The sequence below is a fragment of the Parambassis ranga genome, chromosome 10, assembly GCF_900634625.1.
Source record: "Parambassis ranga chromosome 10, fParRan2.1, whole genome shotgun sequence".
In the NCBI taxonomy this organism is placed as follows: domain Eukaryota; kingdom Metazoa; phylum Chordata; class Actinopteri; family Ambassidae; genus Parambassis; species Parambassis ranga.
In genome coordinates, this window is record NC_041031.1 from 23875320 (window position 1) to 23887819 (window position 12500).

General features: G+C 49.3%; 2 protein-coding genes across 5 annotated transcripts in view; one reads left to right on the plus strand and one right to left on the minus strand.

The window, feature by feature from the left end:
• Nucleotides 1–910, plus strand: part of nfkb1 (nuclear factor of kappa light polypeptide gene enhancer in B-cells 1) — a 15644-nt gene extending 14734 nt beyond the window's left edge. For both annotated transcript variants that reach the window (XM_028416882.1, XM_028416883.1), the window contains exons 21-24: nucleotides 37–106; nucleotides 241–404; nucleotides 482–602; nucleotides 673–910. In XM_028416882.1, the coding sequence (XP_028272683.1) occupies nucleotides 37–106; nucleotides 241–404; nucleotides 482–602; nucleotides 673–770 (453 nt within the window). In that variant the 3' untranslated portion in view covers nucleotides 771–910. The remainder of the gene's footprint in view (nucleotides 1–36; nucleotides 107–240; nucleotides 405–481; nucleotides 603–672) is intronic.
• A 1667-nt stretch (nucleotides 911–2577) lies between these two features.
• ube2d2l (ubiquitin-conjugating enzyme E2D 2 (UBC4/5 homolog, yeast), like) lies at nucleotides 2578–6971 on the minus strand. 3 transcript variants are annotated; one of them, XM_028416884.1, is made up of 8 exons: nucleotides 6563–6971; nucleotides 4317–4380; nucleotides 4186–4217; nucleotides 4017–4094; nucleotides 3827–3932; nucleotides 3645–3738; nucleotides 3516–3566; nucleotides 2578–3062 (listed from the first exon to the last, which is right to left on the minus strand). In XM_028416884.1, the coding sequence occupies exons 1-7, from the start codon at nucleotides 6584–6586 to the stop codon at nucleotides 3518–3520; spliced, it is 447 nt and encodes a 148-aa protein (XP_028272685.1). In that variant the 5' UTR covers nucleotides 6587–6971; the 3' UTR covers nucleotides 2578–3062; nucleotides 3516–3517. The 3 variants fall into 3 exon arrangements, with proteins under 3 accessions (XP_028272685.1, XP_028272688.1, XP_028272686.1); XM_028416887.1 differs by lacking the exon at nucleotides 6563–6971 and adding an exon at nucleotides 4461–4947; XM_028416885.1 differs by lacking the exon at nucleotides 3516–3566.
• Between the last annotated feature and the right edge of the window lie 5529 nt (nucleotides 6972–12500).

A 12500-nucleotide genomic window follows, 5' to 3' on the forward strand; every position in this document is an offset into this window, starting at 1 on the left:
ATACGACTGTGTGTGTGTGTGTGTGTGTGTCTGCAGGTTTTGGATCTCCTGAATGGTAAAGACTACGAACCAAAAACTCCTCATAGAACCTTCATCCCTCCTCAAGGTGAGCTCTCACTGAATGACCTTGGTCAGTGTAATAACCTGCACAGCTCACACACACACACACACACACACACACACACAGACACACACACCTCACAGAAGACAGAATTCCTGATGAAGTGTGTGTGTCTGTAGGCGACCTGGCGAGCCTGGACGTGGAGGTGAAGCAGAAGATGTGTCATGCTCTGGAGAGTGAAGGATTCTGGGAGAATGTGGCTCACAGTCTGGGCCTCGGGATCCTCAACACAGCCTTCAGACTGAGCCCGTCCCCCGCCAAAACCCTGCTGGACAGCTACGAGGTCTCACACATCGGAGCAGCAGAGCTCAGGCTGTGGTCGCACTGAGCACGTGCAGTAACCTTGTTTCTGTGCTGCAGGTGTCTGGCGGGACGGTCACAGACCTGCTGGCTGCTCTCAGGTCAGTCGGAGATTGCAGAGCGCTGAGGGTCCTGGAGGAGGAGCTGCATCATGACCAAGAGGCGACCGAGGACACGATCGGTGAGCACCCGCCGTGGTCGGTGTCGGGTCACATGACCGTATCCATGACGACGTGTTTGTTTGTCTGCAGGCGAGGCTCTGAGCGCGGTGCAGATCCAGGATGTGAAGGCGGACGTTCGGATCGACAGCGGCGTCTGTGACAGCGGGGTGGAGCTGTCCACGGTATAACGGTTCCATCGGCCCGTCCAGAGGAAGAGCTGCTCCTCTTCATCAGGGCAGCGCACAGATTCTAAGAGTTTTATTTCTTCTCTCGATGAAACAAACTGAGTTCAGATTCATTCAGCTGATGTTCACAGCGTACAGGAACCCATAGCTCCTCCCACCAGGTCGACCCGGGCGCCTCTGAGCAGCGAGCGGCGGCGCCGCCGTGGATCGGAGGGATTTTCTGCCGTCTGCAGGGATAAAGGTGCTACGCCCACTGACCCCACTGTGAAGGAGCAGCTGACGGAGAAGCAGAGCGAGGAGCAGCTGACAGAAGACGAGCGGGAACAACGCCGCCTACAGGAGCAGAGCTGCATTACATTCAGAGGACTGCTGTGTGTTTGTCAAAGTGAAGCCGGGTCATCAGATCCTGCTGAGAGCCCAGGCAGGGACCCTCCGTGTGTGTTTTTAGCGTGCTGCAGTGTGTCGCCATGTTGGATCCGCCGCTCCCACTGTATGTAACGTTACATACAATAATTCTGAGAATTCATGAGGTGTGTGTGTTACAGCGCCTCCACAGATCCTCCATTCATACATGTTCTGCATGTAGCAGCCTCACATCATCATAGAAATAGCAGCAGGCTAATGACTGAGCTAACGCGTGGCGCTGAGGTTTTGACCCAATAAACAACGGTGGAGCGGTGAGACGCACACCGAGGTGTGTGACGTGATGTTTGTGCTCAGCTCACCTCGTGTCCAGCATGCTGATGTGTTGAGCAGTAGCATCATGAACTGGAGACCTGATCAATCATCCTGATCGGTCATCCTGATCAGATCAATCATCCTGATCAGTCTTCCTGATCAATCATCCTGATCAGATCAATCATCCTGATCAGTCTTCCTGATCGGTCATCCTGATCAGTCTTCCTGATCGGTCATCCTGATCAGATCAATCATCCTGATCAGTCTTCCTGATCAATCATCCTGATCCGATCAGTCTTCCTGATCAGATCGGTCATCCTGATCGGTCATCCTGATCAGATCAATCATCCTGATCGGTCTTCCTGATCGGTCTTCCTGGTCTCCAGCTGATGATGTTCAGTACCAGCTGAGCTGTCAGAGGAGCTGCTGTGTGCTCAGCTGGCGTCTCACTGACTGACCATTCATTTTTTTTATTGACTGTTGAACGTTGGTTCTTGGACGCGGCGTGTTGTTGTTTAACCCTGTGGTGCCTGCGGGGTCGCCTCAGCTCTGAACTGAGTGATCCGTGAGCTCTGACTTTACTTGGGCCTCTGAAGCAGCCTCGAAACGGGAACGTCCTGTCCTGACGTCCCTCTGACTCTGTGCTCGTGACGTGCTGCAGTTTGATCCGATTATGAATTTGATCCTGACAGCAGCTGCTCCTCGGTCTGAACACGACCTCCTCCTCACTCCATCTGCATTGATTTTATTTTATTTTTTTAATTGGCTCATCTGTCCGTCAGCGGCTTAATGAACTTCACCTGCAGCCTTGTGTCACCAGAGGAGCTCACAGAAGCATTGTGGGAAATGTGGTCTGGAGCGGGCTGATATTTATGTCTGCACTGTGCGGGCCAGCAGCAGCTCCCAGCGGGTCGTGTTTTTAATAAAGTTTGTTTTGTATTTATGAAGTGCCTCAAATGACTTTTATTCTGAAAACTGACTCATGTGGCTCTACAGCACCCCCTCTGGATGAACAGGGTTCTCCACCAATGACAGGTTTGAAAGAAGTTCATCTTCTGTACGTTTGTGTCTCTAGGTTTAACATGTACCTGCAGAACCAGACGGACTCGGATCAAATAAAAACAAACAAAAGTGCAATTTGTTCAACTTTATTGAGAAAACCCGTCGCAGAGCTTTTCGCTGATCGATCGGCTGCTTCGTTTCTTTTCCAGTGCAAAAACAGAACAGTGCTGACGATGGACGAGCCGACGGCTCCTTCACAAACTAAACCCGAGAAACAAAAACTTCTTTTTTTTAAGTGGACTAATCTGTTCTCAGCAGCACAGAACCAATCACTGACATGCATTAATGATGGTCACTGTAACAGGTGTGTGTGTGTGTGTGTTGGGTCCACTCTGACTGGCGGCTGCAGCGGTTGGCACATTCAGAGTCCTTCAGAGGCCCAGCGCAGAATTAAAAGCGATAAAAATGAGGACAGAAACACAGGTGAACAAATTGCTGTTAGAGGTGGAGGAGAAGGGGCGTGGCCACATGACAAAATCAAACAGGTAGTTCTTGCAGCAGCACGCGGATCACATGGCGTACTTCTGAGTCCAGTCCTGAGCTGTCTTGTTGTACCTGCAGTAAGAGAACAGACGTCAGGAGCTCGGCCCAGGGACACCCTGCACAACAACGCTACACACACACAGCCCGCAGCAAAGACACACACAGCACACGTCTGTGATCATGTGTTTCTCTGCAGCTCTTTCAGCAGGTGAAGGTTTCAGGACTCCAGCAGCTGGCCCCGCCCGGTACCAGCCGCTCTGCTAACCAGCTGGCAGCTGACTCCTCGTCCTCACACTGACGTCTGCCTGACCTCTCGGCTGGTTCTATAAGCAGCACTGAGAGTCCAACATTAAGCTGTGAGGTGTCTGAGAGTCCGCCGCACACCGGACTCCATGAGTTTCACCTGAAGCACGCCTTATCGTAACCTTTGAGTTCTATGTCGCTGCATGCAGGTCAGACCGGGACGTTCGGAGCCATGCTTTGCTGCAGTGAGCAGAGGAACCGCAGGCTGAGCTCAGCTCTTACCCTCACACCATGGCATACTTCTCTGTCCACTCCCTGGCTAGCCTGTTATACCTGAGACCAAGCAGCAGGACACTCAGATTAACATGGTTCTAACATGGCCGCCTCTCAGCCGCCGCCGCTCCGACTCACCGTACAGGGTCTGTTTTATAGATGCGGGCAATCTCTGGCACTAACGGGTCGTCAGGGTTCGGGTCACATAACAGAGAACAAATGGACAAAAGGACTGTGGAGGAGGAGAGAGGAGAAGTTACAGACGCAACAGCACCACCTGGTGGGTATCACCTGACATCAGGTGTGTGTGTGTGTGTTACCTTTAGAGATGGTTAATGCTGGAGACCACTGTGATCTCAATATATCCAAGCAGATACTGCCGTTACTGTTAATATTTGGGTGATAAATTCTTGTTGTAAAGGCGACCTGAAAACACACAGACGCACAACTCAACAACTAACTCTGCTGAAAGAAGTCTGAGCAGTGAGAGGAGGAGGTGCGTTCACTGACCTTGGGCGGCTTGAAGGGATAATCTGTAGGGAAATGAATAGTCAGGAAAAAAACACCACCCTGGTAGGGACTGTCAGGCTGCGGCAGGAACACACACACAGACACACACAGGTTACACCTCAGAGCTCATCATGTGGCGTCACACCATCATTGTGCTGTTCTTACTTACAGGGCCCATTATAGTCGCCTGCCAATGAAACACTGGAAGAGAAGCACAGAGCAGAATGAGAGAGTGTGTGTGTGTGTGTGTGTGTGTGTGTGTGTGTGTGTTTCTTCTCATGATGATGAACACAAACTCACTGTCTTCACCGACGGGCCCGGCGGAGCACTGAGCCGGGGGGTCTCTGGACAGGTCAGTCAGCTCCTGGAGACAGAGGTCAGTGATCAGTCTCATTGATTTTATAACATGTGCCTGTGTTCTCTTCGACAGCGTCACACACACACTTCATTCATGGCCTCCTCGCTCAGCCAATGAGAGCTGAGCTAGCGTCCTGCTGCAGTCGAAGCTGCTCTCCGTGTGAGTCTGACAGCTACACCTTGAAAACAGCAAAGCTGCGGGCGGGCCGTGTTGTCAGGTTGCCGGCTGAACGCTCCATCAGTGGAGCCTCCACACACCCTGACTCATATTCATCCACGCACTGACCGAACCACGACTCCTGCTGCAAAGCAAAACACGACGCATCCGCCGTGCTGTCCTGCTGGCCGCCGTGACCTCTGTGATCACTGTGGGAGTCCAGACAGGTTCTGGAGGTCCGGCTGCACCTCTTGTTCTGCACGTTACCAGTGGCACCGTGATGAAGATCGCGTGTCATCTACACAACGAGCAGTGCTTCAGTCAGCTGCTGAAGTCGCTCCAGATGTTCTCCTGACCTGCTCAGTCACAGACCTGAGGGCCGGCCTTTCCTCGGCCTGTGAACGCAGCATGAAGAACACGCGGCTGGTTGTTGATGTGTAAGCAGCAGGGTCTATTTTTACTCCGAGTTGTGCGGTCAGGCCAGATCAGCATGGAGCAGGAGCTGCTGCTTATAGGACGAGGGTTTATTTCCAGCCTGCAGCTCCCCCAGCCGAACCCTGTGTGTGTGTTGGTATGTGACACAGGCTCCGCACACACAGCTCATCTTTCAGGACTGACCGGCTTTAGGAGGCGAAAATGGGGCAGGATTCAGCCACAGACAGAAGCAGCTGCAGTTCTAAAGTTCTTGTGATGAAAACGTCTGTCCAACATGTCCCTCATGTCCCTCTCTGTCCCCTCCCTGTTCACAGAAGTGCTCCTCAAACTCTGTCCTCCTCGTCAGAAGCAGGAGAGGCGTCGCAGTGTGGAGCTCCTGAAAGCCTCCAACACTCAACACTGCAGAGTCTCCACTCTGATCCAGCAGGACATCAACATAAAGTCCTGCTGGTGGAGGGAGGCCACAGACAAACCCCCCAGGAGAGCCAGGGAGCACAAAGCAGAGCCAGGGAGCACAAAGCAGCCTCTTGTTGCTTTCTGAAACACACTCATTCATGTGTGAGCTCATGATCCTGGTGTGATCAGGACACGTCCAGGTAAGCCTCATGAGTCCAGTCGGAGCAGGACTTTATGCTTTATGCTGATTTATGCTGAGGACAATAAATCCACAGGATCTGAGTCCATCTGTTACAACAAACAGAGTGAAAACACAAACCCACACCTGACCTGACACCAAGTCACAGCTCTCTGTTCCTGTTGTGGTTACATGATGCACCCCCCTGATGTGACCTCTACAGGTGGGGAGGTCACACAGGTCAGCTGAGGTGTGCCTTCATGTGCACAGACGCAGGGGTCCTGGAGTCTGGACAGCCTCTGGGACATTTTTTTTATGAATGGACAGTGTGGGAAAATCCCCGTCACAGGTGCTCAGTGTAAAATAACACCGAACTGTTGACGTCTGCTGATTCACACCAGCGACACACAACTGGGAAGATGTTCTTCTGCACAAGTTACAAAATGAAGGAGCCGCTCATCAGGAGGAGGAACACACACACAGACACACACACAGACAGACACACACACACACACACACACACAGACACACACACACACACACAGACACACACACACACACACACACACTCACACACACACACACACACACAGACAGACACACACACAGACAGACAGACACACACAGACACACACACACACAGGTGCATTCAGCGGGGACTCAGTGAGTGTGTTCCGGTGTGTTGATTGACAGCGAGGTGTAAACAGCTGATCCAGGCAGGGATCAAACTGAAGCCCGGAGCTCCGGAGGCCTGTCAGCTAGCAGCGGCTCTCTGCTCCGTTTGAAGGCTCCGGGACCCGCCGCGGGGTTAACCTGCCGCTCGGCACCGCTCACACACCTCCACACAACACAGACACACACAGAACACCACAAAGCGAAACACAATGACGATTCTCTGTCAAATGTCCATCAACAGCGGCGAGAACAAGCTACCGCTGCTACGCTAGCTGACAGGCTAACAGCGCAGGAGCCGAGCCCGCGGCCCGTGGTTAGCATCAAATGTGGAGAAGAATCGGTTGTTACCTTAGAAATTCGTTTTAAAGCCATTGTGTCTGCGTGAAGGGACGCGGCTGTCTGCAGGAGGAGGAGGAGGTGCTGGAGGAGGAGGAGGAGGAGGGCAGGCCAGCTAGCTGACGCTAACTAACTAGCATCTAGGACTCTGCTAGCTCTGGTGACTCGGCTTCAGGCGCTAAGCTAGCTAGCTGCGCTACACATAAACTACAGCGGCTTTCCGTTAAATCTCGTCTTTTTCGGGAAGTACAGCTCAGCCGGGAGACTGGCACTCCGGCACGTCAGCCCCGAATTCAGGCTGACAGTCCAATAACGCACCGGAACGACCGCCGCGGCTCAAAATGTCTTCCGTTTCACACAGCTGTCAGAGCACCGGGAGCGGGAGGTCTCACTCCGACCAGGTTTCCAGGCACAGGAAACAGACACCAACATGGATGCAGGAAGGGCGGACCGAGCCTCAGCGCGGCCGGGGGCGCAGCCTGGTCGTCCCCCACCACCACCACCACCACCAGCAGCAGCAAGTGTTTTTAAAACAAAGACAACCAACATGCTGCCAGCGCCTCAGATGGGAATATTTGTGTTAGTGACGCCATTTTGTTGTAATTTTGCAGAGGATGTGCACCTGATAATAATCTGATAATAACCTGATAATAACCTAATAATAACCTGATAATAACCTGATAATAACCTAAAAACACTGAAGCTTATGAAATCAATCAAAACAATCACAACCTGATAAAACATCCCGCCTGATGGGGGCGCTCTGCTGCTCATGATAGTGACGTCATGTACAGTCACAGTCCTCCATTTTGATTAGACACATCCACCCGGCAGCAGCACGGACCAGGTTCCCACTCACCTGAGAGAGTTTGTTGTTTTTGTTTAATTATTTTTAATTATTTTGATCAGACTTCTCTTTCCTTCCGTACACTTTGTGGCTCAGCGTATCTTGGGCACTTTGTGCTATTCAAACCGTTCAAATGTCAAAATGTTCAGCTTATTGAGGACATGATGGGTCAACTTTTAGTTTTTTTCAGCTAATTATAGTTTTTAAAATATTAAATATTTAAAACAATTAGCATTGAAGTCCATGAGAGAGCCTTCAATGTCTAAAAGTTTCCAGCGCCTGCATACTTCCATTCAGCTGCTCTTATGATTCAGCTTGTTTAATAATTTCTATTTTAATTTTATGTAATCATTCAGCTCTCGTTCCGTCACTCCGCTTATGTACAGATTAATTCTGGTGTGTATTTATTATATTTAATGACATGCATGGGGGCTTGTTTGAGGAGCTGTCTGTAGGCTGGGTAGAGGAACACAGAGATATGGTCAGATTGTCCAATGTTTCCTTTGTTTCCCTTTGTGCTGCCTTGGTGAAACTTTAACACATCATTTTACTGTATTACCAAGCGTTTGGTTCATAAGGACATACAAGACGTGATTCTGGAAAATATCAAAACAGTTTGGTAATGATTCATTTGACACTCCCTGATTATAGCCAGGACACACAAACCACAAGAAGCAGACACACTCTTTAAAGATGACAATGAAGTATGTGTCCGAGTCAGGGGAAGAAACCCGGGGGAAGAAACAACCAACTGCCTCCTGCCACCTGCAAAGACATCCTGAAGACATCCAGGCTGTGCTGAGAGAGGTGAGCGCTTCCCGGGCTTTACTGGAGATGAGGTACATGAAGAGTGAAGGTCCAGTAGTACAAACCTGTAACGCTCTGAAGCATCAGGGTGTTGTTCACAGAGAAAAGGTCTTACCTGGTCATGTTAACTGCGCTCAGGTGAGGCTGAACGTGGAGCTTTACGGCACCCTGGTGGCTTAGGGGGCCTGTGCATTTGAATAGTCCACATACAGCAAGAACCGATGTAAGGGAGGACCCTTGTGTTGTTGTTGTTTTGAGGTCTAATCCATACAAAGCTGATGTGTGTTCATCATGAGGAGCGAGTCGTACGCCACATTTGATGCGTAGCACCTTCAGAACACACAAGGCCCTGGACTTTATTCCAAAGTTGAACAGTGAACACTGAGGTGAGAGAGGAGTGTTTGGATTCTTCTGACTCTCACAGTAAAAAGTCTTTGAACCTTTGTAAACGTTGGTGTGATTGTGACTTGTGTCATCACGTCTATGTCATCGTTCACTCCCCACCTGGTGATGATCACCTCGCAGCACCGGAGCCACCACTGCCGGTCCAAAGAGGTCCTTGCTCAGTAGGATGGAGCCCAGCGTGCAGAACCTCCTCCAGACTGATGATGATCATTGACTGATGACACTCTTGGGGGAGAGAGCTGGAGACGTGACCGTTGTTGTATTTATTTGTTTTTTAGCAACAGTTGCACCAGAGAGGCTCTTTGCTTCAACATACAACAGAGACACACCCACTATACAAAAGGACCTACAGGGGGCTATGAGTGGCAGAGCTGGACCCTGACTTTGGGATCCAGCAGCAGGACGCACTGTTGGTAGAACCTGAGCAAACAGGGCAGACTAGAGTGATGCTGTGGGCTCTGCAGGTACATGTTATCTATCTAAATATTGACGCTCTTCAACAGTTCACTGGGGCAGGAAGTTTAAATGATGTGGCTGATAAGTTAATACCGTATAAGTTGCATTTTTTTTCATTCTTCGGCTGGGTATGCCACTGGGAGGAGGCCCCGGGGAAGACCCAGGACGCGGTGGAGAGACTATGTCTCTCAGCTGGCCTGGGAACGCCTCGGGATTCCCCCAGAGGAGCTGGAGGAAGTGTCTGGTGAGAGGGAAGTCTGGGTGTCCCTGCTTAGACTGCTGCCCCCTGCGACCCGGCCCCGGATAAGCGGTTGAAGATGGATGGATGGATGGGCTGGGTATGCGACTTATACTCCGGTGAGACTTAAATATGAAAAAATATCTTGACGTCCCATCACAGATATCATGGCAGCTGTTCTGTCCCTCTCCTGACGGTTCCCTTCCACCTTCAGCGATTAATTGCCAAGAGAAATTATTGCGATAAGCGATAACAATTATCATTTTTCAGACCATTTTCCACTAATATAATGATAATGACATAATAATGCAAGTACACTCGTTCAAAAATCAATAAACTTGAATTTCTAAAGAATGCTCAACACTGGAAAGGCCCCATGATTATTATTATGTTATGATGTGATTATGATTACCATGGCTGATCTGAGCACAGTCAGTGGAGTTAAGTCAAACCAACCAGCACGTCATGAGTGACAGACAAAACAACACCACTCTCCTGCTGGTGGGAGTGGGCTCACACACGTGTCTGTGTGTGTGTGTGTCTGTGTCAGTGTGTGTGTCTCTGTGTGTGTCTCTGTGTGTGTATGTGTCTGTGTGTGTGTGTGTATGTGTCTCTGTGTGTGTGTGTGTGTGTGTGTCTGTGTGTGTCTGAGTGTGTGTCTGTGTGTGTCTCTGTGTGTGTGTGTGTGTGTCTCTGTCTGTGTGTGTGTCTCTGTGTGTGTGTGTGTCTCTGTGTGTGTGTCTCTGTCTCTGTGTGTGTGTGTGTCTCTGTGTGTGTGTCTCTGTCTCTGTGTGTGTGTGTGTCTCTGTGTGTGTGTTGTGTGTGTCTCTGTGTGTGTGTGTGTGTGTCTCTGTGTGTGTGTGTTGTGTGTGTCTCTGTGTGTGTGTGTGTCTCTGTGTGTGTCTCTGTGTGTGTGTGTCTCTGTGTGTGTGTGTGTCTCTGTGTGTGTGTCTCTGTGTGTGTGTGTGTGTCTCTGTGTGTGTGTCTCTGTGTGTCTGTGTGTGTCTCTGTGTGTCTCTGTGTGTGTGTGTGTGTCTCTGTGTCTCTGTGTGTGTGTGTGTGTCTCTGTGTGTGTCTCTGTGTGTGTGTGTCTCTGTGTGTGTGTGTGTCTCTGTGTGTCTCTGTGTGTCTCTGTGTGTGTGTCTCTGTGTGTCTGTGTGTGTCTCTGTGTGTGTCTCCAGGCCCGGCCCAAGGTATGAGTGAACTATGCGGCGGCTTAGGGCCCCTGGCCCCTGGCCCCACACAGCGCCTGTAACCTGGGTAAAAAATCAGAAATCTCTCTCCGCTGTATTTCTCTCGCTCTCGTATTGTATGTCATGTGGTTGCGCTGGGCCAATAACAACATAGTCACATGACCGCGCCGAGCCAATTGACAAGCAGTATTAGTCAAACCTCCGGCGGTAGCTGCGGAGGACACGTACAGAAAGTTTGCCGCAGCTAAGGTTAAAAGTTTCCCGGTCGGGTAATCTTGGCTGACAGCGCTTTTTATTAAATGTACTGACTGTTGACTTGTAGGAGCCTCCAGAGCCACCGTGCTATGGAGCGAAAGGAGCTTTGTGTTCAGCTACGGAGCGGAATCAGTGAGTGTTTGTTTGTTCGAAGCTAACGTTAGCATTAGCCGCTTCATTTGTTTTGCATTGACTTGTTAGCCGCAAGCTATTGTAATGCTACCGCTAGCCTAGCCGGACCTATTGATTTGAATGGACCGGTTAGCATGGGCTTATAAGCTTCGTTTCTCAAATAATGCAAACTTAAATGAAGTGTCCATAACTCCAAGAATGTCCTTGACCGAAACTTTATCAATGCACGTTGATTGAATTTGTTGTTGTTGTGGTTGTTGTCGTCCTATATTAGCACTGTGCATTACAGTATTGTTTTAATGCCTTTTGTAAAATAACATAGTTCAATATTACAGAATGTACATATTATATCAATATACATTGATGCACGCTAACAGTTTTGTTAATGTATATTGATTAATATTGTATGAGGTCTGTTTTTAATTATATATCATGTTTATTGATGTACATTGATGGATGTTATATTGATATTGAATTGGGAAATGTATTTAATGCAGCTAGTAATAATGACTGTTATTTGTGTGCACACTAGCTGAAACCCTGGCCCCGTGTCTCCTCCAGGCGAGCTGCTGATGAGGCCCAGACCCTGGACTCAATTAAATCATCTCAACTCAACAAGATGGGAAAAGACTTTTGCACCTCAAGCCTGAGGAGTCCCCTTCCCAAGGTAGGCTGGTAGGAAGCTCCTGTAAGCTACACAAACCTTTGCCCCCCTGCATTACTTCTGCCACGTCCCTCTCCACACAGACAACTTCCACAGCCCCTCTCGGGCCGCTGTGTGGCATATGGACACGGGGAGTTTGGGAAGTTGAATGAATAACTTTACAGACACAATCACGTCAATTGTAACCATGTATATGATAACTACTTGAAATGGTGTCTGTGTTGTTTGTTGTTTGTCTGCAAAGTCTGTAATAACACATAATAAGTCCGTAATAACATGAAAACACAAACCTTCTGTGTCTCCCTCAGTAGATGTTTCCTAGCCTCTGATACCAGCCTGGGCTGTCACTAATAACTAGCATACTTGCTACACACCAAAAGTCCATGATCAAATACATTTATTTAAAAAAAATAACATTGATTAATACAAAAGAGATGACATCACACCTGTACATTCATACTGCTACAGTCATGTCCTGCTCTTTACTGTGTAAAGGTTTATACAGTAAATATGTTTCTTCTTCTTTAGATACAACTCAGGGATTTAAATGCTGTCTAGGTATTTAGATATTTATTCTATATTTCTATTTCATCTTTTCTTCTATTTGTCTGTAACAAAAGAACTTCCCCTCTGGGATAAATAAAGTCATTCTGATTCACATTTTACACACAGTGCAGCCAGTGGATGATGAAGCATCTGATGCTGAGGTGGCCGTATGAACGTTTGCTTAGGGCCCCATAAAGGCTTGGGCCGGCCCTGTGCGTCTGTGTGTGTCTGTCTCTGTCTGTCTCTGTCTGTCTCTGTCTCTCTCTCTCTGTATCTGTGTGTGTCTCTGTGTGTCTCTGTGTGTGTGTGTGTCTGTGTGTGTCTCTGTGTCTCTGTGTCTCTCTCTGTGTGTGTCTCTGTGTCTCTCTCTCTCTGTCTCTCTCTCTCTGTGTCTCTGTGTGTCTCTG